The 26,038-nt window shown below is 42.8% G+C and overlaps 1 protein-coding gene across 1 annotated transcript in view; it reads left to right on the top strand.

Moving 5' to 3' along the window:
• The first annotated feature begins 3,965 nt into the window (after nt 1-3,965).
• Nucleotides 3,966-26,038, top strand: part of Wnt2 (Wnt family member 2) — a 41,141-nt gene continuing 19,068 nt past the window's right edge. The window contains exons 1-3 of the mRNA XM_028871756.2: nt 3,966-4,390; nt 6,482-6,708; nt 12,065-12,342. Coding sequence (XP_028727589.1) covers nt 4,308-4,390; nt 6,482-6,708; nt 12,065-12,342 — 588 coding nt within the window. The 5' untranslated portion in view covers nt 3,966-4,307. The remainder of the gene's footprint in view (nt 4,391-6,481; nt 6,709-12,064; nt 12,343-26,038) is intronic.

The raw sequence follows: 26,038 nt of genomic DNA on the forward strand, positions 1-26,038 counted from the left end.
CAAGAGTACAGGTGTATATAAAGGCCAGAGGCTGATGATGAGGATTTCTTCAATCACAGTCCACCTTATTGTTTTAAGATAAGTATCCCACTAAACACGGAGCTCGCCAATGCAGCTAGGCAGGTGGGCCAGCAAGACCCAGGGAACTTGCCAACACATAATTACATATATGGCTACTTTCTCTGGGTTTTTATAATGAGTGTTGAGAATCTGAAGTCCAGTTCGTCGTGTTTGCACAGCAAGTGATTTACCAGCTGAGACCCTATCTCCTCCAGTCAAGTTCTGTTTTTGCAACATTTCTCTTCTGCTTGCAGAACCACTTTTAGCAATAGTTCTCAAGGGTTTCTCACAGTGAATTCTCTTTGTTTTCCTTTTTCTGAGTCCATGTGTATTTGACTTTTATTCATGAAGAATATTTTCACCGGATATAGAATTCTGGGCTGATGATTCTCATTGCTTTATACAAAGTTCTTCCTATTTTTCTCTCCCTTTGTAATTTATGAGAAACTGAAGTCATTCACACTTTCATTTCCATTTTCTCTTCATAATGGGTAATAATAAAATATTTGTCATTGCCATTTATCAGAATTTTCTTTGCATTGTATTTTTTTCAATCTATCTTCAAGTTTCTTCTGTCTTCTCAATATTGTGATTTTCTCTATCTGGTAAAATAGGTATTTCAGTTACTATATTTTTCAATTATAAGATTTTTCTGGTCCACCTTTACATTTTCTGTTTCTTGCTGAGAGCTTCTCTCAACTCAGAAATTCTACCTTGTCAGTTTGGGCTGTAGCACAAATTCTTCTCTCCTTCATTAAAGGAGACTCCTGCTTTTCTTGGGTTCTGTTTTGCACACACGGGGAGTGGTGGGGGTGGTGGAGGTGGTAATCTTAGCAGAAAAAAGCAGGCCATTCATGAGATAGTTGTAGGGATCATAACATGTGTTTTCCTTTCTCTGAGGGGTCCACTGTGTGCTGCTGACTGTCCAGTGCCTGGAGAGACAGATGTCTCATAGTTTTACCCAGCTATATACTTCGAATCTGTATAAAATGTCAGGTACCTGTTGCTCTCTTGGGCTTAGAAGCAAGTCTTTGGCATCAACTTGTTGAAATACACACTGGGACCTAGGTGATTTTTTTTCTTTGGTTAAGAAATGGTTATAGGGGGCTAGAGATGTGGTTCAGTGGTTAAGGACACTTGCTGCTCTTCCAGAGGACCAGAGTTCAGTTCCCAGCACCAAGGTCAGGTGACACACAATTGTAACTCCAGCTCCAGGCCTCTAAGGGTTCCTACAGTCATGTGCACATACCCACATGCAGGCACACACACACATACATATAATTTAAAATAATAAAAAAAGAAAGAAAGCTTTAAAAAAGCAAATGGTTATATTGGAGATCACTGCCTCAACAAGTAACTCAGACTGAAAGACAAATGGCCATGAAGTTGAAGAAGTAACTTCACTTTTGAAGGGTGGAGATAGTCTGGTAGTAAAGTAGTTCTCTTCTCTGCCCTGGGAGATTAGACAAACAATGGATCTAACTAAGAAAACAGACTGACTCATTTGGCTAAAATGCCATACTGAAGTTATAAGCAAACTGACATTAATCTTTTTTTAATTGGGGGTGGAAAGAACTGGATTCTGTATATTGTAGTAAGTTTTATGGTCAATTCGGATATTTCTGATTGAAGAAATAGAAAAGTCAGACATTTAAGTTGATAGATATAAAGCGTTGTGGATTCTGCCTGTCACCCTCTGCTATACCCAGGGTGACGTGTGGAATTTACCTCGCCATTTGTTAACTCTCTTCACTATGGTCATTTCTAATGATGAACGAAAGGCTTGCCTTTCCTCCTGCTTGCCTTGAGTATTCCCCAACTCCCTGTCCAAGAGTGTTTAAGAGATGAGATGCATACAAGAAGGAAGGTAGGAAGAGAAGCTGTGTGGGACTACACTATGTAATGGGTCAGTAGGGGTGGAGTAGGAAGAGAAGTGGAGTCAGATCTGGAAGAGAGCAGTCATCGTCCTCGGGTCCAGACAGGTCAGGGGGGTGTTTGGGCAGACCTTTCCTACATCTGGGGTGAGCCTCCCTTGAACTTTCTTAGCCTTTGCTTTTGACCAAACTGCAAGGCATGTGGCGCTTCCCTGTGTTCCTCCCATGAAGCTCTTTGGGGAGGATTTAATTGGCTCTGAGGATGGTCCATCCCTTTTCTAGGAGGCCTGTTTCAGGTTTAGGTCATTCCATTGGCCTCACCATCAACTGAAGGGCAGGTCTCCCAGCCATATAATTCCCTGGGCGGAGAGGAAAGGAACCCAAATGGATGGTCACACTCCATGTGTTCCTAACAGCCCCTGAGCTGTGAGGACAGGATGTGCTGGGATGGGTGGGACTTGTGAGCTGGCGTTTCAAAAGTAGTTAACGTTCTCATTGTCCATGTAACCTGTCTACCTTTCCGAATCCACATATATTGCCTGGTTTTATTTACTGCTAGAAGTGAAACTGCAGTACTTCAAGAGACTGAGACAATGGTGAATGGAGATAAATTTTAGCTTGTCCCTCTGCTTCCTTCAGAAAGAAGGCTGGTGACCATAAATTGAGGTGCACGAGGTAAGGCTGTTGGGAGTGATCCCGGCCCTCCCCCGCTGGCCAGCGTGCGTTCCTCCTCAGAACAGCAGCGCACCCCCTCCCTCGCCCAGAGAAGACGAAGCAGAACTTCCCCTGGGTTGCAGCCCAGTGATATGGAGCAGCTCTGGCGCGGAGCCCTGCTCTTCCCGAGTCGTGGGTGGCGCGGCGCTTATTTCCCTCTCCTCCCTTTCCGGACCCAAAAGGGGATGTATCTGGGTCAGCCTGGGAGGGGCCGGACCTGCCACGGACAGCGAGGGGGAAGGGGTGGCGATGACAGCATCTTTCAGGTTTTTGGCATCTCTGGGCTGTGCCTCGTCCAGCCTCTCACCGCTCGGTGCTGGGCGATAGCTGACGTTCTGGCGAATCTGGCCCAAGAGGTGGGCGATGCGGGTGGGGAGTACCGTCGTCCTTCCTATCAGCATGCCTGCCCTACACAGAGTGACCATACAACCCCTTTATATTCCCTATTCCCCGAGGCACGCTCCTGGGTGGTGGCCCCCTGCCCCAGGAAAAGAGCAATGGAACAGTTCAAGGTCCCTGTAAGTTCCTGGTCTTCCTTTCCGGTGATAAACCTCGGGGCTACAAGCCAGTTGCTGCTCAAGATGCTCCACCCTCGGGCGCAAGCCCCATCTCTACTCTCTGGGGACCCAAGTCTGAGATCCAGCGTCACTGAACTTTGGCCAGACGTACAGGTTGGGCACCCTGGCTGGAGAGGTGCAGTCCAAGCCAAGGAGCAGACACCTGGATGCCTAGGAGCCCCTCTGTGAGCTTTTGCGCTCCCTCGACAGCGCTAAGAGGAGCTTGAGTGTGCATAAAAGCCGCACCTTCCTAGGGCGCCCTGGCTGAAACTGTTGAGTGAGATCTCCTGGGTCCGAGCCGCTCTCCCCCACTCCCTCCGTGTATGGAACTCAGGAATCAAGGCCAAAGGCTATCTGTTCTCAACCTAGCCTACTCAGACACTGGAGATCCTAATTCCCATGAGTACTACCTCCCAGTATTGAAAGCAATGAGTTGAAAAATCATTTTTGGTTTCTTGTATCCTGTGCGCAGTTATCTCCTCATCCCCTCCCGGGCCCCGCTGACTCCCAATATTGCATGATCAGGGACCTTAATTTACCAGAAACTGCTGGCCTTGGCAAAAACGGAGCCTACTTTCCGGGGGTGGCCCTAGCCCACTGAAGCTCTTAGGCTAGGAACTTCCCCAAAGGTGCCTTTGCCTCAATGATGCTCGGGGTAATCCCGTGATTTGCCAACCTCTTCTGCTCCTCCTCACCCGGAGGCATCTCTTGCCATCGTTTCTCCCACTCCTCTATAAAACCTGGTGCCCCCCACGCCCCGCCCGGCGCAGCGCCCCCTTCTTTGGCTGTGCCTGGTGGGGAACCGAAAGGACAGGGTGCGCGGGAGGCACGCAGAGCTCGGGGCTGCCTGCGCGCTCGCAGCGCCTGGGGAATTGGCTGTGGGCGAGGCGGTCCCGGCTGCCCTTTATCGCTAGCTGGGCTCGTCTTTTGAAACTTTATCAGTGAGTCTCACCACTAGCCGCAGACGCGAGCGGCGGGGGGGCGGGGGCGCAGAGGCGCCGGCAGCCGTGACGAGGCGCTCCCGGAGCTGAGCGCTTCTGCTCCGGGCACGCATGGCGCCCGCACACGGAGTCTGACCTGATGCAGACGCAAGGGGGTTAATATGAACGTCCCTCTCGGTGGAATCTGGCTCTGGCTCCCTCTGCTCTTGACCTGGCTCACCCCTGAGGTCAGCTCTTCATGGTGGTAAGTCCACGTATATGGGCGCGGTGCTGATGGATTTTTGAAGATGGGAGTAGGGACCCTACTGGTCGCATAGACCCTCCCTGGCTGTTTCTCAGTCCTGGCAGTTGTGGATTCTGGAGCAACAAGATCTTATCACAGCACCCTGAGTCTAACCCCTTCGCTTTTCTCAAAAACCCGTTTTAGCTTTGACAACTCCAAAAAATTCACATGCACCACAAATGAGAGCTCTAATGTTTGGTCGTTTGGATCCAGCTGAGTGACAGCAAAAGCAGCCAATATCTTATTCCACTGAGAAATGTGCTAGCCTGATCTCTAACTCTAATAGAGACGTGTGTGCGCGCGTGTGTGTGTGTGTGTGTGCGTGTGTGTGTGTGTGTGTGTGTGTGTGTGTGTTTCACCTTGAAAACTACAACTGCCACCCTCCACCCCACATTCTCAAAAAAAAAAAAAAAAAAAAAAAAAAACTGCCTCGAGATCTTGAGATAAATCAATCCAGGCAGTTGAAGTTGTAGAACCTGAAGCCTGTGATTCTGTATTATTTACCGTGCTTCCACATTCCTGGTGCTTCACCCCAATGAGACAGCCTCCAGATACAGACTATTGCCTCCATGCCAAACTACGGGGTCTCAGGTACCCAAGATGCTACTCAAAACTGTTTTCCTAAAGGGTCACTGGGCTGCTGTCTTTGTATGCTGGTCTATGATTTATTATGAGTATTCTCTGCCTGTCCAGAAATCGTCCCCTTCTCTCAACTTTATGACCTTGAAAAGAGATGGAGTTGAGAACTCTGTAACATTCTTGTACATAGAGTACCAGGGCAGATATTAAAGTACTCTGATACCAATTCAGAAAGATTGGCTATCCCCCCACACACAGCTTATGGTATTGGACAAAGGTAAGGCTCTCAGGCAAATTCAGGACAAAGTCACTGACTGTTTAGACACTAGAGTGCCTGAGAGAGACAGAGCAAGGCACTGGTGCTAACGGGGGTGGGGTGAGGTGTCAGCTCCCTCCTCGTGACAATGAATGACTAGGTAAACTTGACATTGCTGACACTGGATCAAAGAATGACTTATCAGATTGACCATTCTTTCAATAAAATGATGATTTCTGTTTCCATATGTGTTGAAATATTATTTATTGCCCCAGCATTTTGTCACATTGTCTCTCAGCTGTCACTTAAATATATTTTTGTAAGTCACAGCTGTAATGATTTTATGATCATATAAAATAATGGCAATACAAGAAAAAAGATACTCCCCTTGTCTGGTCACTTAAAAAGACACCCATGGCAGCTTGGGCTGTATAAAGAGTACCTTTCTAAACGTTTCACAACTAATGGAGAACATCTGCCCACAGATAACGATGTAATTTTTTGTTAAAGTTTCTTTTCAAAACGTACTTTATGGACCTATAATGCTGATTCTTCCAAATATTTAGTGCTCTTGATAACAACAGAAAGATTTTTTTTTCTCTCAAAAAAAAAAAAGTGTCTATAAGTGCCAGAAAACTAGAAAATGAAACCATTTTCAGGATTCTTTAGTGTGGAAAGAATGGCATGTTTGTAAGAAGAATGTAGCATCAGATCCCAGCAGGTGCTAATAGGATAGATGCTGGCAGTTGTGAAGACATTTAGGTCAAACAAATGGGATTGAGGAACTTCTAAAGGTCAGCTTCCTCCAAAGCCAAAAGCAGACATATGGCATTCACTGAGAGCAGAGACTTCTTTGAAATTCTTTCTGTGTTCTCCCAAACACACTGCCCCCCCTTCAGGCTCTGATCTTCACAAAGCTACTGCCTCTGCCTCCCCGTCCAAAGCATCCTAATGCTACTGCCTCTGCCTCCCTGTCCAAAGCATCCTTTGGTGGCCCCAACTTCGGGAGCTAGTCATCACTCTCTTTGGAAGTAGCTTTGACCAGGTCATTGGCCATGCTTCCCTTGCCTGCTTCTGCACGGAAGGGAAATGAAATAGCCCCTGCCTTCTAGTGTTAGCAGAGGACTGGGGATTCATGCTCAAGCAGTGCTGGTCTCCTGCAGAACACCGCCTAGCTCTGTTCACAGCACCTTCGCCTTTCTCTTGGATTCCCACAGGTACATGAGGGCTGCAGGCGGCTCCTCCAGGGTGATGTGCGACAATGTGCCCGGCCTGGTGAGCCGCCAGCGTCAGCTGTGCCACCGCCACCCAGATGTGATGCGTGCCATCGGCCTGGGCGTGGCTGAGTGGACCGCAGAGTGCCAGCACCAGTTCCGGCATCACCGCTGGAGCTGCAACACCCTGGACAGAGATCACAGCCTCTTTGGCCGGGTCCTCCTCCGAAGTGAGTCTCCTGCCTTCCCCCGCTCCCGGTTCCCGACCTTCCCCCACTCGAGTGCTCAAAACCCCTGCTCATTCTTAGCGGCATTCTGTGCAGTGGAGTTTGTGCTCTGGGGGAGCATCATCTCCTTCCAGAGATGAGAGGTGTGGCAGTCAAGGAACGATCTCATGTCTATATGCCTTTGGTGGAGCAGGTTGAGAGACTTTGGGTGAAGGATTGCAGGTAGTGCCTTTTCATTCTTGGCTCTATCACTTCAACACTCATGACCATTGGGGATCAAATTTTGTCTCTGGAAAAAGAGAAGCAACCATAGGACTCTTTTTACTTTTTTTATTTTTTTAATGTATTTCTGAGGCCTTTTGGAAGAATTTGATCTGAAGATCAAGATAGTTTTTTCAAATCTTTGATCATCCAAAGACTATCGATATTATTTAAAATACACTGTGAAAATTTTGTGGGTAGAGACAAATCTCACCTCACTTTTGACTGGTTAGTTGAGAATTCCACTACCTAGATCAGGCTCACTCTATATCTACCTAACACTATTTTCCATAGAATGTAAATTCCACAAGGGCAGGAACTAGCCTGTATTTTGTGCACTTTGATTGGTGCCTGAGTATTGTAGGTCCCACTCATTTGTTATAATGAATGACTAGGTAAACTTGTAGTGAGAACCTGTTGCTTTTCCAACTACATTTTAGGCAGAAAGAATATTTATGAATGAGGACTAAGAACCCTGAATACAGAGATTTCTTTTTCTCTTAGAGGGAGATTTAATTCATTTTTCTAATTAGATAAAGGGAGCCTTTAAGTGTCTGAATATTGAAAGTAACTCAAAGCTAGTGACCTATTCTCATATAATCAGAGAAAATAAATTAAAGTCAAGTTTTACTTTCCAATAATATTCATCCATTAAGCTGGCAGGAGTAGCATTCTTCAAGAAATAACTCTGTCCAACTTGTTGGTTGGAAATTTGACTAGAATCACAACAGTTTATGTGCAAAGACAGAAACAGAGAACTTTACACTTGTTTTTGCCCACCCCACTCCCTCCCTCCCATTCCCAAGAAAATCATCCAGGCTGTGCACTTGGTAATGCTTAAGAGGGTGTTTCTACCATGTCATCATCAGAGCCCCAGGGTTTTATGAGGCCAAATGCATAAATGAATGTCTCTAAAATCCCCCAAGGGCGTAGTACTCTCACTCTTAGAGTATCCCTAAAGTTAATTTACTGTGATACTCTGCAATTTTATTCTCTTGTTTAAGAACTATATTCTTATGCATTCCTTTTAGAGTTTCGAGATGACATCGCAAATTTTTGAAAGGATAATAGCAAATGTCAGCCTCATGGAATTTTAAGACTTCACCTAGATTAGTTCACCAGTAAATCAATTAGTGCTGGACCTTGTCAAAGGGAATTTGCAAATATCCATCACAAGTCATCACAGGGTGTATTGTTTGTAGGTTTTCCCTGATTAAAATAGATCAAGAGTTTCCAGTGGTTTTCAACTAGAGGAAATTCCCGTTTATACAGCGATAACTTATAGGTCCATTAAGTCCTTTACTTATGGACCTGTGAAAATAAAAACAGCCTTTAAATCACAAGTGAAAGGAAGCAGTTTAGAACTTTGAAATGTATTATTACTGGGCAGGGGTGGAGGCATGTGAAGGTGAGGAGACAAGTTTCAGGATTGGGGTCTCTCTTCCCACTGTGCATTCCAGAGGGTCAACTGAGGCCTTTCTTGCTGAGCCATGACACTGACCTGAAAGGAAACAGCTTCAACAAATGATCCAAAAGATGGCATCTCTGCCAAGCTGAGGATCATTTCATAGAACACTTTGCAGTCACTGAGAGGGAAGAGATTTAATGGAGAAAACTGAACGAATTGACTAGGCCTATGGCCCCAGGTAAATAAAGGTTTCCAATTGGGACTTCCTAGAGATGACTCTGAGCACTTTGCCAAGGTGCTAAAAACTTCAAACCCTCAAAGCACATCATTTCTTTCCACTCTTCACAGAAGGCCAACTTCTTCCCAGACATCTCTGCAGATCCCTGCAACTGTCAGTGATGATTTTGTATTGGTTTGTGGAGGGCTGAATTTGGCCTACAGCAGCTTATCCTGGAAATAATCATGAAATTCCAGTGAAGTAATCCATAGACCTCTTACAGTTAATTACTTAGAGGGACATTTCAATGTACAGTTGTGAAGAACTCTCTGTTAGAAACCTAAATGTGCCTTTAGGCAATTGATCGGGGAAGACGAAGGCTAACATCGCTGTAGGGACATCATTATTGCTACTAAAGTCCCCTATGATAATTCAGAAGTGGAGAACAATTGCCTTGTGCGCCCTAGAGACCCAGAGTAAAACACAATGACTTTTTTTTTTTTTTTTGGTTTTTCAAGACAGAGTTTCTCTGTGTAGCTTTGCACCTTTCCTGGAACTCACTCTCTAGCCCAGGCTGGCCTTGAACTCACAGAAATCTGCCCGGCTCTGCCTCCTGAGTACTGGAATTAAAGGCGTGTGCTGCCACCACCGCCCGGCTCAGAATGACTTTTAAGAACATTTGGAATTTACTCTTTCACAGGTAGTGAAAAGCCCAAACATAGTCTTTTAAGTAGATATCTCTGAAATTCTAGAATAGGCTTAAAAAAAAAAAGGTGATCAGGGTTCATCCTTGTAAATTACAAGAGGAAAAGACAACAGGATGTAAGAAAAGTAAAGTAAGGATAAAAGAAAGCATTTTTTAAGAGTTGGACAACCCATGACCCTCAAGAAACTCTAGCTCAGTGTTTCGCCTCTGAACCCAAACAAACCCTGCCTGGCTAGTTGGCATTGGCTCTCAATCCTCAAATGATAGCAGCTTCAACAGTAACACACCAGGAAGCATCCATATCATCATTTAGATCAGGATCTTATTTCAGTTGTGATGAGCTGAAGGAGAACCAGTTTCTCTAAGAACCCCGTGATCCAACTTTGTTTTGTTATGAAGCCAGATCTCAAAATGTGCTACTATTTCACACATAGCATTTTAGTGAATCATCTAAAACACTTAACTGAAAACATCTTAAGTTCATATCTACATGTCCCTCGACATCTGGAGGTAAAACAAAAAGTCATGTGGTAATATCTAGACATTAAGGAATATGTGTGACTAATAACAAATATCTATAAAGATGGGTTATTTTTCAGAAATTGTTTTTGAATTGTAGAAAATGACTATTTTTTGGTCAAGTCAACAAGTTAATGTGATTGTTCAGCAGTCGCATGAGGATGAATTTTGCACCTTAGAAACCTCTCTAGTGCTTTTAAAATACTGTGAGTTCCTAATATGCTATGATCCACATCTTCAGTGCTTTTTCTCACTTACAAAATGTCTTGCTCAAATTATAAGATTAGTGGTAAATATATTAATCATGTATGGTTATTTCCCACATATGATATCTGTAAATATGGACACTGGGTTCCAAATCCCAAACTAGATGTTCAATGATAAAACAACTGCTGGGTGGTGGTGGCTCACACTTTTAATTCCAGCACTCAGGAGGCAGAGCCAGGCAGATCTCTGTGAGTTCGAGGCCAGCCTGGTCTACAGAGCAAGATCCAGGACAGGCACCAAAACTACACAGAGCAACCCTGTCTCGAAAACCAAAAAACAAACAAACAACTGTCAGCAAGAAATTTTTCAAAACTATAAAAATAAATGTGTTATTTATCTAAAAGCCCATAAACAAAATTAAGCCATATTATTCAGCACCTCTCAATTCCTCCTCAGCTGTGTGAGCCGTAGAGCATAAGCTTTTGCTTATGAAGGGACTTTTGAAACAGTTCCCAGGAGCCCACCGTTCTCTCTAGAGCACTGCTTGCTACCTATGGCAAATACTCATCTAAGTGATTATCCCTGGAAATAACCGGTTCCCTTTTAGATGGTTAGAGTTTTAGAGGGAGATATTCCTAAAGGGCCGAGGTAAGGGCCATTTACTATGGTGCAGATATGTGTTCCTGGTTTTTAATGATGAGACTATCAATGCAAATTTTGCAAGGGATGCACAGAAAGCTGTAGCACAGAGGGACACTGGAAAGGAGTAAGGTTTCAATGCGAAAAAGTAGTCTGTTCTCCCAGCTGTGTGGTTCAAAAAGTCACACTAGTCTTGACAGATTGAATCACTGAATGGTTCTCTGCTTTCTGCCTTACATTGGCATTAGTTTGTCCAGCTTCTATTTTGATTGTTAATATATTTGCTGCAGCAACCATTAATAAAAAGCTATGCTAATAACAATGAAATACAGTTCCACTTGAAAAATGAGGTGCACACAGACCCCAAAGAGCCTTATATCTGTCACTCTACCACAACACTGTGTTATGAGTTACTACAGATTATTAAAAATAATTTAATGTAGTTATTGCACTGAAATATGTACCTCTCAGCCTGTAAGTGAAAGTAGGCTGCTCTCTAATAAAGAACAAGTCTACGAAAGCCCCCAAAGAGTTCTTGCCCAAGTCTAATTATAGGCGGTAAATTTGTTTCTTTCCAGAAAAACCAAAGGAAAAGCTTTTCACTGTCTCTGACCCAATACCAATGATTAGTGCAGGTGTTCCAGAAGAAAGGGAAATCACCTTAGTAGTTAGACACAGTATATAATGCAAGGATATTGCATATCACCTTCAACAATCTTCCAATTACTTGTGAGAGTTGATGGCAAGCCAGCTCTCCAGTGTTAATGCCAGGGGCTGGTGGCTGACTGAATTCTCTTCCTACTCTAGCCCCAAGATTTTCTTGATTTCAGTGTTGCGCTGTCGGTAAGTTAAAATTGCCTTAGTGTCTTCAGAAATGCCTAGAGATTTGGGAGGGTGTTTGTTTGCTCTGGCCTCCAACTCTTGGGTTCAAGCAGTCTTCCACCCTGGCCTCTGGAGTAGCCAAGACTATAGACAAGTGTCTGTCTTGACAGCTTTTTTCCAAGCTGTGATATCATGACTTCTAAAGCATACAATGGAATGAATGATAGGGCTGTAGAATCCAGACTGTTTTATAGATGGAGAAACTAAGATGACTCATGCCAGTTGTACTCTTCTGGGACATCCAGCGTTTGGGGTGAATGTGATTCGCTGAAACCAGGAGCAAGTCCATCTTTTATCTTTTCTACTCTGTAGATAAGGAGAGTTGGACATTAGATATTTAAATGGACCAAACCCTACATTAAGTATAAGTGATTCACATTAAAGAAACAGCCTGGGATCTAGAAAAGAACCCTTGAACACCATAGGAGATGGAATGCCCAGCAGCCACCATGTGATAGCAATGCAGGACACTTCAAGAGAGGCTCTCTGACCGCTTTTAAGAAGAGCATTTTTGTTGCAGGTAGTCGGGAGTCTGCCTTTGTTTACGCCATCTCCTCAGCTGGCGTTGTATTTGCCATCACCAGGGCCTGTAGCCAAGGAGAACTAAAGTCCTGTTCCTGCGACCCCAAGAAGAAAGGAAGTGCCAAGGACAGCAAAGGCGCCTTCGACTGGGGTGGCTGCAGCGACAACATTGACTATGGGATCAAGTTCGCCCGTGCCTTTGTAGACGCCAAGGAGAGAAAAGGGAAGGATGCCCGAGCCCTGATGAACCTTCACAACAACAGGGCTGGAAGGAAGGTAGGCCTGCTCTCCTGCTCACTTGAGGGCCCTGTGGCCTTATCTTCAGATCTCCTAGAGTTGACTAAGTGCAGTGTAGACATGGTTTTCTGCTGACCCCCAGCCTGGGGCCACTTGTTCTAAAGAGTGCCACCAACTGGGCTGGGACATCCCCACCCATACCCCACCTCCTTCCCACAACTGCGTTCAAGGAATCCACTCCATTGCTTGGAGCAGTTTTGTGAGTCAAGTATTTTATGATCCCTCTGGATAGTGTGGAGTCCAGGCAGGAGGTATCATCTGCCAGATAGTTCTTCATCCCGAATCGCAATAGCACATTGAATACTTGTATGGTGTATCAATACCCAGAGCATTTTCTAGATAGTTCATGAAAGCAATTCACCAAGCATGGTGGGTTGGCTTCTCCTGAATGCAGGAGTACTCTCTTTTGAAGCCAGAAACAGCACTAGCTATAATACCCCCTTCCCTTTTTATGTTACTGGTTGAATAAGAGAACCAAAGAAACACCCTTATCCTTTCATCATGATGAACCTCCCAGTCCATCGGACTCTGGTCTGCAATCCCCTTCAAACACCCATTTGGTGTATAAAAAAGCTAAAGTTCCCAAGGTTCTCACCAAGAGTTAGTCAGAGGTCAGGACTAGAACTCAGATTTAACTACTAGGCCAAGGTACTTCAACCTGGTATTAAACTGCCTCAGTGCCTATGGACAATGCATTAATGAGGTAGGACTGTTTAGGTGGCAGCTTGGCCAGAGTAACAAGAGGACCAGAGTATTGATATTGGTGCCTTTGGACAGAAAACAGAAACTGGCCGAGATAATCAAATATTTGGTCTGAACCACTATAAGATAATATAATTGCCAGAAGAAATAGCTATAATTTGCCTTTTGTCAATAAAACATCAGATATACCTAATATTATTTTGTAAAAAAATAAAAAAATAAGCAAAAAATTGAAAGATGTGGAGAAGGGAGTGATATGAAAAAGCATAGAAAAAGACTCCAGATCTGTTTGTATGTAATCCTCTTACTGTGCTCCTGCAAGGAACGAATCTCATTTAAAAGAAGTGGAAGAAGAGGGCCTCTTATTTGGCACATGAATAGGATGAGTGTGACCTGAGCTGTTTACAAACAGTACCTTTTTTGAACTTAAACATGAACATTCTTTATTTGTGTGAAATTGTGAGCTTCTGGTGGCCACTGCCAAGACTATAGACTATGATTGTGCAATCCTAAATTGGTAAATACTGTTTGTGCAATGATTTAGATAAAAATAATCTACACTGACCTTTGTTTTGACATCCATAGAGCACATGTAAGTTACAAAGTGTGGTGTCTTTGATAGGAGTGCACTGCTTAATGATTTGAATGGGGGTATTTTAACTAGACTCCTCTATTTGGAAAGATAGGCTCTATGACTCGACATTGTATCCAAAAGAGTGTCAACTTATTACAATATATGTGAAGTTTTTATAATAGGTCATTAGACACTGAATAGCTCTAATCTTCAAAACAATAGATCTTAGCTATTACATACGAGGGCCTACATAAACAAGTGTTTTAATGTAAATCACATGACTGTTCACTGCAAAGAGGTGAACAGCTGTCAGGCCTCAGATATTCTCCTGCCTACTCCACAAAACTTAGGAGGCTACTTTTGATTGGAATAAAAGTGCACACACTGACTTTTTAAAATGTGGCTTTAATTAATGGTGGGTGGGCAGACTTTTTCAAGGAGATGCATGATGTCAGTGAATATGAACTTTAATGAGAGTAAATGTATTGAGATAAACATGCGTCTCTAATTCTCTTCTTGCGGTCATTAGGCCCCCAGTACTAACTCCCCCTTCTTCGCAACAGAAGGTCTGTGGAATCAAAATGAGAACAGGCTGGGTTCATGTTTGAAGGCAGTCCTCCTGAGCTAGGTTTCCAACAAACCCAGTCTAGAAACCCCAGCCTCCCAGGACTCACAGGAACATCAGTCCAGGTTTTTTATTCTGTTGCTTTTTAGTGCTTTCCAAATTGTCTGATATGAATACCATCTACTTTTAAAACTGAGAGTAACGAGTAACAGGGCAGGGGGAGTAATATATTTTATTTGAAAGAAAAGTCATCTGTTCCAAGACATATCTGTTTAGCCAATGCTGTCACAATTCAACACTGCCATCCATGTAAGACCTCAATTTCCCCCCAATAACTACAGTTTAATTAACTTATTATGACAGCTGGTTAGAGCACCCTCACGTTTCTCTTCTGTAATACCGTCTAAGTCTGCATTATTCATTCTAACCATTTTCAAGAGATTCTATAATTCTTTTCTTCCTTCATGTTCACCGGAGGTTTGTCTTTCATTGCGTCTAGGTTTCTGGTTCCAGATAGAACTAGGAAGTAAGTTCACCTGGTTCAAAACCGTTCCTCCACAGCTTCCAGGCTGTGAGTCCGAAGCCACACTGTGGAGACGTGCATGTTAGAGTAAGATCATTTTTAGTGAATGACCCGCAAACAACACCCGGTCCAGAGCCACCATGTATCCTCTTTCATGAGCTTGCAGGGGCCTTTTCAATTGTTCCATTCTTTTTCTAAGAAGAAATAATCTCCAGTTCATTAAACTGTCCTAAGAGAATCTGAATCAAAATAATCTTTAAATCTAATCAAATACTGCTCTTTAACAACTCCAGAAATTTCTTTAAGAATATGAATTTCCATAACAGAACTCTATAAAAATATTTTCTCCAAAATCCATCTCTTATTATAGTGAAAACAGAAAGAACATGGAATTTAATATTGGTTCCACCTTAGCATTCATCTTGCAATAGCAGTGATTTTGCTCACTGGATTTGTCAGATGAAATGTTAAATGAAATATGCAGAGTATGGGAAGATAAGTATAAGCAAGTAGCTCAGGCCTCTGGGCCTGTATGAGCTGCTGAGCAAAAGTCCTTTTCCCATTAGTGGAGTCAAAGTTGTTTATAACTTGGGTAAAAGAAGCTGGCCCAAACCCAACATGAACCGTTCTTTAGGGTTTAATCAGTTTTTCTGTCTACAGGCTTATCTTCTGTACAGTCCAATGCACTAATAAAATGGGCATAGTTTTGCTAATTTATAAAGTCTTTTTAAATGTTTTATAATAGGGTCTTCCTACATATTAATAGAACTAAAAAGTAGCACGAATATTTCTAATTACAGGTCAGAAATTGCCCACAAGGAGATAAGGGGGGCAACATAGGGCCAGGTGGTAATGGGACACCTGGCCTGGGGTTCAAATACAGTTGTGTCTGCCCAAAGGCACATGTCTATATTTCCACATTGTCTCTGCTTCTGAATTTTCTAGAAAAACAAACAGTATTTCTATTTTTTTAAATTAAAAAGCCAAAGAGGCAGCAGCTGCTGTCTTTGGGAGGTGGCTTTGACGATGCCATTTTCCCTTGTGTGGATTCATCTCACAGACTTTCTGCACTGAGCATGGGGTTCCTCGCTGTTCTTTAATCTTTCTGTTCTTAAAATTCTTTCAAACAATCTATTTTGATCATGAATTCCACTCCTCCAGCTCCTCCCCAACCCCACCCACCCAACTGTGCTCTTTCTCTCCCTGAAAAGAACAAAAACAAATAGAAGACAAAAGCCAACAACATCAAAAAACAAGGCATAGAGACATTCTGTATCTGTCAACCACTCCTGAGCACGAGGCTCTCCCTGGAGTGTGCTTGATATACCCAGTGTCACTATAGGGATGAAAACTAATTTTCCCTCTCCCAGTGGGTCTCAGTCGCAAACATCTCCTTAGCTAGAGGTGAGACTTTGTGCTCACTCCTTTGGTGTCTTTCACTACCCTAGATTTCAAGTTGTAGTATTAAAGTTATAGTAATAAAAACAACATGACATTATAATAAAATATTACAATATTTATAGTAATAAAAACAGAAACGCTGATGAATGGAATAGAATTGAAGACCTGGACATAAATCCACACAATGAAGGACACCTGTTTTGTTTTTTTTTACAAAGAAGACTCTTAGGTAGCAATTCATTTTAACAAGGAAATGTCTTAATGTTGAAAACATTGCCATGGGTCATTGTGAGCTCAGCTTAAGCCACTTGATCTCATTTGAGAGATTCACAGAATTTCAATGAAGGACACTACAAGTCTGGAAGCACTATGTCTTACTGAAAGCATGATGTGTTACTTAGTTCAAAAGACAACTTGTCAAAGCTCTCTGGACAAACATATTTGGGAGTACTGAGTCAGATAAGAAAATGGATATGAAGAAGTACGTGGCCACAAAAGTAACTTTTAGTCAGAGAGATGGTGGCATTTAAGTACAAGACAAGCTGTGTCAAGTGGCAGACTAGGGTAGGATATGTTAACTGAGGAGATAAATGTCTCTCTCTCTCTGTCTCTCTGTCTCTCTGTCTCTCTCTCTCTCACACACACACACACACACACACACACACACACACACACACACACACGAAGCCTACAAGCTAGAGACAGACTTCCCATAGAGAAATGCCCTTCAGGATTGATGGAATGTAAGGTATAAAGGTGAGGAATGACCAGAGTTCCATGGGGAAGCTACTGACAGACTTAATGGGAGCAAAAGCTGCATATGTATCTTTGCCACACCTAGAGATCCTTAAGTACTGTGCCAAGACATTTGGATGTCACTGGAAAGACACGATACTTTGGTTCAATTTTCATGTATTTTTCAATTCCTATTAAGTCTACTTTGAAAGAGTAATGGGTATCAAAGCTAAAACATTTTATAATATATTTGAATTAATGATTAAAAATAGATTTATTAATAAAATTGCAAGACTACTTCTAGCTCCTTGAATTTTATGACCAGTCTTAAGTATCAGTGTCAGGAATGTTATAGTTTGCTCTCTGATATTAATTAACTATAAAACAGAGCATTTGGTAACTGTTTATATTGATTTTTGTAAAATAAAACATAGTATTGTCTATGGTAATGTGAGCAATTCTACCTATAGATGTCATCTTGACTGGGGCAATAAGGCAAGATTCTATAAAACTTGAACACATCCTTGGACAGGCTCCCTAACTAGCATTGCCATAGAAAACAAGATGCCCATACATATGCACCAGATTTCAAGAAAACCTAAAAGTTAAGTAAGTTTTACATGTGAGGAAACAGGAGTATAATAAAGGAGTCAGAATCAGGACACAAACTGGCTTTATTTACCAATTGAAGTGATCTGAAAATCCTAGTTCCATTGGTACCCTGCATTTTGTAGGGGAGGACCTTCTGGAATGAGGGACTCCAGCATTCTGCCCAAACAAGTACCAGGCAAAGACTGGAAAGGGAGAGCACCAAGGCCCTTCAAGTGGCCCCCTGGAAAGCCGGGGCACAGCAAACACTTTTAAGTTCATCCACAGGAAATGCCTCCAAAGTAAACATAAAATCAGTGTTGTATAACTGGTAAGCAGAACCTTAAGACAAAACAACAACAACAACAAAAACCTAAGTTCTAATAAAGATATCAAAAAATAGATCCCCTGATATCACTTGAAATAGGTAATAAACAAATGGATCGGACTTCAGAGAACTGGCATATGATGAAAAAGAAATCCCACTCTTAAAAAGCAAGGAATGTCAACGGGCAAGGGAGGGATCGAACCAAACTGTGCTGCAGCGCAAACCGTGTGCACTTCTCTTCCTCCTGCCCTTCCCGTTAACAACCTCCAGCATCTTCACAGGGCACGAAGCTCAGTTTGCAAACCCCCATTTCCCAGCCGATCCCCTTAGTTCATAATACTAAAAACTCAGTTTTTTGTATTTTTTGTACAATGTACAAAAATTGTAGATTTTGAAAAGTCAGAGTAAGCACCAGCCTCTGTCTCATTAAATCTCAAATTAATGTGCATTTGATACACTATATATTACATGAATCGCAACCCAACCAAAGTTAAAGTTCTCAAACAGAGGATAACTCTTAACAAAGTTATTTCAGTTCCATGAAAGTTCTATTATTAGAGAATGTGTCTTAGCCCTGCATCATTTGTCAACTAGAATTATTGTATATATGGTTGGTCTATGGGAATGCTAAATCCTACAAATACAAACCCCACACCTTATATTTCCTAAGCCCACCTACAGTCACTGTTTTTAATAGATGACAGAACTGAAGAAATCACAGTACCTTATTGGACTTAATAAATGTTTGCATAAGCTAACCAATTGCACCTTTTCTAATAAACATTCCTTGCTTCCCTGGTTCCAGTGCATGCACAGTTGAAGGATATAAATTGTTTCAGTGTTCAGTAACTCCTATCTTAGAGATGTGGGCCTGTCAAAAGCATTTAATTGGTAATAAATGCCCTTGGCTCTAAGCCAATCTGGAAATTAAATAATGTGTTTTTAATGTGTGTTTCCTCAGGAAAACTGATAGGACCAGAAATATGTTGGCTGCTTTGTCCAATACAACGAACTAAAAATCGGAGCACCAACATGTCTTCCAATGCTTCAGTTTATAAGTACTTACCAGGTAGTAAACCTAAAACAAATCATATATTTGATTTCTAAGGCAAGGCCAATCAATCATGGGCAAGTATTTTGTATAATATATAGTAGATGGACTTTTTCTAATTGGAAATGAGTATAACACAATTTAGGGTTTGTAAGCTTGGCAACATGAATATAAAATAATTCTTCTATTCTTTAAGAAAACCTGATGAGGCCACCTTGGTTGTTCCTTCTGTTTGGTTTTCATAAAAGCTGGTGTAGAATACCTTCTCGTTGAGAGAAGTTTGTTCTTACCATTGGCAAAATAATGCTTTTCAGAACATAATTAAAGATTCGGACATTGTGTGTAGAAAAATGCAGGACTCACCGGATCTGGAGAACATGTACCCAGGGCCTCACAAATCCCAGACCAAGAAGACTAGCAAGGGAGTTAATGTGAAACCCCAGGCGTCAGATACTACCCCCCTGCACGTCTCCCTAAGGGCCTGCGGACCTCCTGGAAAGGGCGGGTAATAATAGACTTTATATGCTTGTGTTGATTCAATAAAACAGCTACTCCACAACACAAAACATGGTCTGGCATAAAAGAAGAACCTAATGAATATTATGCCTCTTTGTTATATTCTGATAGCAGGCTGGACAAAGAAATCTAAATAGAATTTTCTACACAATGTATGTATCCTTCTATAATCCCCCCCCTTGTTTTTTCGAGGCAGGGTTTCTCTGTTTAACAGCTCTGTAGACCAGGCTGGCCTAGAACTCACAGAGATCCTCCTGCCTCTGCCTACCAAGTGCTAGGGTCAAAGGTACGTGCCACCACCATCCGGCCTACTTTTTCTCTCTTTTAGCATTCAGAATTTTGTCTCTGTGATATAGAATGCTAATATATAGAGTTCCTTTTAATAAAAGGAAGTTTAAAACATTAAATTCTAAAAGTAGAAAGTAGGCTCTAAGTAAAAAAAAACTTAAAAATTATCAAAGTCAAATATTTAAGAGTTTCATAAAAATATGATCAGTTAGATTTTTAACCTTACAGCAACCCACTGGAGAATGTTAGGAAAAATGATATATATTGAGCTAAAAATGTTCTTTGTACTAGTGCTGAACACCAAAAAGCTGCTGCTGTCCTTGGGAGTTTTCTCCCACATCTGCCTTTTTTGGCTGTAGCACCCACCAAGCTTGTGGTGACAGGTTGACCAGATCCCACAGAGTGAGAATCAGATGGGTTTCAGACACGCAGTGCTGGAGCGAGTCCTTGAGAATCATTCTGGCCAGTATGGTGACATACAGATTCACGAGGGCTGTGTGACTGAATAGAGATGCCCAGCATAGGACTGTGCACATGGCCTCCAGTAAGAATCAAAGAGAGGAACAGAGCAGGAGAGCTTTTAGGAGAGATTTCAAGAGACAACAGAGAAGTGGAGATTGAATTGCATGATGGTATTTATCTGAGGCTGTGAATGAAGCTGTCAGTCTCACACTGGAGAGAAAAAGGTTGCAATTGGTTCTTCTACAACAGGAAGATAGCAAAAGAAGAAAACAGTATTTATATATAGCTACACAAATGATAAACTGAGCAATGGAAAAGTGTGTACCATAAAATGGAAAATGACTGCCAGATTAAAATCAGTAATTTAGGAAGTAGAGAAGAAATTTCACAAAGCCTGGTCAGTCTTCTCATGAGATTCAAGGAAACAGTAGCATCTGTAAATAAAAGTGGATAGGGATGGCAAGAGAGCAAGAAATCAGAAGAGGAAGCTAAAGAACTCTCCCAAAAGTAAAGCAAAAACCCAAGTGATAAATGGAATTTGAGGAGGTCACACACAATCCCCCATTTCTCACTCGAGTTTGAAACCAGGTACCAAATGGACAGACAGATGGAGCAAACATGTCGATTTCACTGCCGGCTGGGGAAAGGCTGCACCAAGGGATGGGAGCCTTGTGCAGCACAGTGCTTCCAAAGAGACCCCAGAACATGGACTCTGCCCTTTTAAAGGCTAGGCATTGAACCCCACTCATGAGATCGCTGGCTGGTTTGAGAGGCTTGGTCATAGTGTGTTTTCTCAACAGGCTAGCAGATCCCACAGAAGAAGAAAGGAAAAGCCGTTAGCCCTTCCTTCAGACTCACCATTTGGGCAAGTCAGTTTTTCCAGTCTGGGGAGAAAAGAACAAGGGATGTAAAGAACCAGAAATGTTACTTTAATACATTTTTTCCTCAAGAAAATTCTTCAAGAAAAAAATAAAATTGAAAGGCATAGAGGATGAATTTTCAGGGTCTATGAGCCAATTAGAATGTCACAAAGACTATGAAAAGTTGAGAAAGGCAAATCTTAAAGAGAATATTTCAGCATTGAAGTCTACCAGTGTAGGTTGAAAAGGTCTATAACTGTCAGGGAGGATTAATGAATGGGAAAAATTCCTGAGGTGTGATATTTCAGAATACCAAGAACACGAGAAAGATTCTAGAAGTTTTCGTGAAAGAAAAAAAAATAAAACAAAAGCCAAAATGAATCCATAGCAAAAGAATCAGTAAGATGTCCTATTTCCCATTGGCAGCACTGGAGGCAAAGAGCCTGCAGGGCTACAGCTCTAAACTTGAGGGAAAATTATTTTCAATCCAGAATTCTATACCCAGCCAAGCTATTAATCAAATGCAAAGGCTGAAGTAAGACCTTAGACACGCAAGAATTCAGAAAATGTATCCTCTGTGCACCTTAAAGGAGTTAAACATGTATTACAAGCAGAAAGAATGATCAGACAAAAGGGAAACCTGGCATCGAGGGAAGTGTGTGTGCAGAGGAGGAGGACAGAATGCCGAATCTCAGCTGTGAAGCTAGCCCTCCATTCTAAGAGTGTCCTTCATGCCAGAAAGGCTGTGGCATAGGCTAGCAGCTAATAAAATTCAGCCCCAGGACATCACTGCACTTGACTTCATGGTTAACAATACTATTATGCCTCAGCTTCTGTGGCCCATTGATTTCTGAATCTTCTGTGGATATCCAAATCTGAGATATTTAAACCCCTTACATAAAATAGTGTATTATTTGTACATCACATATATATGCACACACATATTTATATCTCCTTCAATTTGCATCATTTGACAATTTAAATGCTACATAGTTGTTATGTCATATTGATTAGGGAATAATGATCAGAGATAGCCTGTACATGTTCAGTAAGGACACAAGTATCATAGACCTAACAATACGCATGAACAAGATGTGCATGAACAATGTTCAAACAGTGAGTGGTGGAGAGAGACTGAAGATATATGAGATGGTGGAGGCTGCAGTCTGCCTAAATCTGTACTTCATCTGGGTGGACTCAGCATAGAGTTCACAAATACAAACTCAAGTTTTAATCTGAGGAATTTTCTGAAGTCCCTCCTATTTTTTTTTATTCCATACTTCATTGAAGTCATAAATATAGAGGGCCAGTAAGTATTATTGCTTTCAAATTTTCGAATAAGCATCTAGATATATCATGGAAGACTTGACTGTAGTACAAAGTAGTACTCTGATTTGGTTATTCAATCTTGTATCATCCAAATAAGATGTTACCAGTTCCTCCATCACCAGCTGTGCATGGGAAGCCCCTAGCTCTTTACCCAGTATGTCTGAAGACCTTAGAGTGTCCCCCTCCCACTCATTCAGCTTTTCTGTGTGGCCTACTAACATGCAAAGCCATTGGACTAGGGACTCACACCATTGGGTACCATCTTTCATTCTCTCCCAAACAGCCACAGTGGAGATTGTTTCTTGTGGAAATTTTTTCCTGGTGATTCAGACACCCCAGAAACACAGAGTGGGAAACCACTGTAATTAGATAACTAGTTTTCCAGGTCCATTGAAATGCGGTGGTGCCCTCCCCTGCCCCAGGCCTTTTCTTGTGCTCTGCCTCCCAGAGACCCCCAGACTCCTGCAGTGAAGCAAAAACTCTTTACACTCTCTCTTGCAGTCCCGGGACATCAATGCTCAGCTCAGGCTATGCATTAGAATTACCTGAAGGACTACAAGTTCTGTCAGGGCCTGGGCCTCCTGCCTGCCCCACCCCCTCAAGGTTCTGATTTCCTCAGTCTGGGAAGGGGCTGCAAATGATCCCCAGGTGATTTTAATGTGCGGCCAGAAACAAGAACCACTGCTCTGCTCTCTCCAGTTGCCAGGGAACAGTCCTCGGATTCCTGTAACTTTACTACACAGAGTAGCTGGAGTCTTCCCCTCTCTTGCCAGACTCTGCATTTCCTCAGCCCACAGCCAGGTTGTAAAAGAACATTTTCCCTTCCTCCTCTGTGTGGACACATATGCAGAGCTCTAAAAAGTGGGACATACCATATATATTGTTATGCATTTTGTTTTCATCACTTGACTTTCCTTCATGCATAAGACACTGACCTGCCTCATCATTTAAAGACCCACAAATACCATCATTCACCAGGTACCTGAACTGACATACCCATTTTCCCACTGGTGTCGTCTGGCTCTCTTCTCAGAGTTTGCTGTTGCTAATAGTGTAAAGTGAATTTTTGATTTCCCCTAAGAAGGGAGGGGAATAGTGTGTATAGTTAGTTCAATGTTGCAGGAAGATTCCAATGTGATTTTGGATTTTGTATGCCTGTTTAGGAAGACCACAGATCTGGAAGTACATAGTTCTGCCTCTGCCTAGTTAGTGACTAGAGATTTTACTGTCCTTGCTGGGACTTGATTTTTAGAACTGTGGAATAGGAATACTAATTTCCTTTGCTTAATTGTGTTGTGTACATGATAGTACATGTAAATCACTGTGCGTAGAGCCTGGCTAAGCCTGGTTAAGATCTCAATAAATGGTTGCTGTGACTAATAATGCTATTGTAAGACTAGAGATGTGGTTCAGTTGGTAGAGCGCTTGCAAAAAGCTCAGATGGAGTTCAACTGCCAGCACCACATAAAGATTGGGTGTGCTGGCATATACCTATAATCCTGTGGAAATAGGAGATCAGAAACTCAAGGTCATCCTTGTCTACACAGTGAAGTAGAGGCCAGCCTGGGCTACATGTGACCCTGTCTGAAAACAAACAAGCAATGGGGTTATAACAGTGGGATATTAGAATTTAAGATCCTCATGGTGTGGCCCCATGTTTTCTTCTCTTCTCAAGCAGTTCAGAAACAGAACTTCAAAGCCTAGATTGTCTTCCTGTACATCTCTGCTTGAGTTGGACTTTGCTGTTTTCAGGGTTAAGGGTTAGATTTGAAAGACTATGACTCCTGCAAATAGGAAAGGTAGCGGGGGCTCCTGAATCCAGGTGTTGGACATGCTGTGTATTTACTAAAGCGGAGATGTGGCACAAAGCTAGTAACAGTGAGAGCTGTCAGCTAAGGTCTGTCACTAATTCACAACCAAGAACTAACTTTGGTACTTTCACCTGCCAGGGACAGCCCTCCCACCCCCAGAGGGGGCTAAATAATGAGGAGGACTTACTGTCTTGGATCACAAGAGGTCTGGATGTTGGGCAAGTCCCAGTTGGGCTCACTGAGTAACCCCACAACACTCTCCAGAACCCAGTTCCTCACATCCTTCAAGACTGTGTGTATAGGTTCATGTACAAACCTACTATGGCTCCCATGTCCTTTGTGTTATACTGCACAAAAAGAAATCATCCAGAGACAAAGAAAAAGCATTTCTCCTTGGATCTCTTTTAAAGAGTAAAGGAAACTTCCTTCCAAGTCCGACACTCATTTATCCTTGAATCTCATTGATACAAATTGAATCATCACGTTCCACATGCTAAGAAAAGTCAGTGTGTGAGCAGTGACATGAACATTCATGATTTAGGCCACTCTGGGATCAGGGAGGGTCTGGCCAAGCCTGGAGCACACAGCTTCACAACCCCTGAGTAAGCTGGTAGCCAGTAAGAGAGGAGGTGTGTTTACACAGATCAACAGCATCTGCCTCTGCTACATGGGTCTGCAAGGATTGCTTAGGTGTATTTTTAAGATCCAAAGCTAAGATGCAAATCTTCCCTCTAATCATAGGAAAACATCAGCTTTGAAGTGTGTCACCTGGAGATTTAGCATAACAAAGGCAGGGCAATGATGTGTCCTGTTACTTTTAGAACTAGGAATGGTTACCTACAAGTGAATAGCCTGGCTGCAAAAGAAATGCAGAAGGAGAAAGACAAAAGGTGAAGTCAGCACTTGGCATGGAGCGTGTTCTGTACGATGCCATCAGACGTTGGGAGAGAAGCTTTTAGACTGGAATACCTTCTAGGTTAGGTTTGTCTACCAGTGAGCCTCATACCCAACACTCAGAATGTAAAGGGTGTTGGCGAGAGGGTGATTCCAGAGAGAAGATTCATGTTGAGATGTCCTCTATAGATGCCCAGGTCCTCATAATGTGGAGAACCCAATTCTTTGTCTTGGCCTTGCATTGCTGACTCACAATCAGGACTGACCCCAGGTATACAGGGGCGCAGTCCTGTGTGTGCCTGGCCAAGTGGGGAACACTATGGGGATGCCCGTGCTCCGAGTTGGAAGACAGCGATCCAGCCACATACCCAAACAACCTCGGGCCACTGGGATGCCCTGACGACGGTAACTGTTGTCCGCTTAGCCCTTGAATGCTTTTGACACATTTCCAGGCCGCTGAATAAACTGAGACTGACTTCTGGAATGCAGAGCCTCTCTGCACACCTGATTCTACCATAACTTGGTCAGGTAGCAAGCCTGTACAAGAGGCAACGCCAGGTCTCATTCTAGGGCAAAAGGACCATGGCGAGGTCACCAGGGAGGGGCAACTGAAAACACGTGTCCATGTGAGGGGCCATGCAGGCTGGCTGAGACTCGGGCTCCGGGCAGCACGGCTCAGCTACTTTTCTGTCAACTACCTCCATACTTCACACCCCACCAATATACCCAGATCTCCGAGAGAGTGCCGAGCAGGCTTGAAACTCCCACCTTCAATTTCTTAGAAAGAGAGACCCTAAAAATCTTGCTCGCGTAGCACTTTGGAGAATATCGTCAAGGGATTCACTGTCCCGTGTATCTATGCCCTCCCTCCAGATACACTCTAATTTGGGGATTCAAATTGATTGGCAGACAGGCTCCACTGTGCTGCTTCTGAATGAGGACCAAATACAGAGACTGGTGGCTCCCCGGGGCGTCTGGTCTCCTAAGTGGCCTTTCTTGGCATTCTGGCTTTGAGTTTTCAATATTCAGCACCCATTAGCACCAATAT

The sequence above is a fragment of the Peromyscus leucopus genome, chromosome 3, assembly GCF_004664715.2.
Source record: "Peromyscus leucopus breed LL Stock chromosome 3, UCI_PerLeu_2.1, whole genome shotgun sequence".
Classification (NCBI taxonomy): domain Eukaryota; kingdom Metazoa; phylum Chordata; class Mammalia; order Rodentia; family Cricetidae; genus Peromyscus; species Peromyscus leucopus.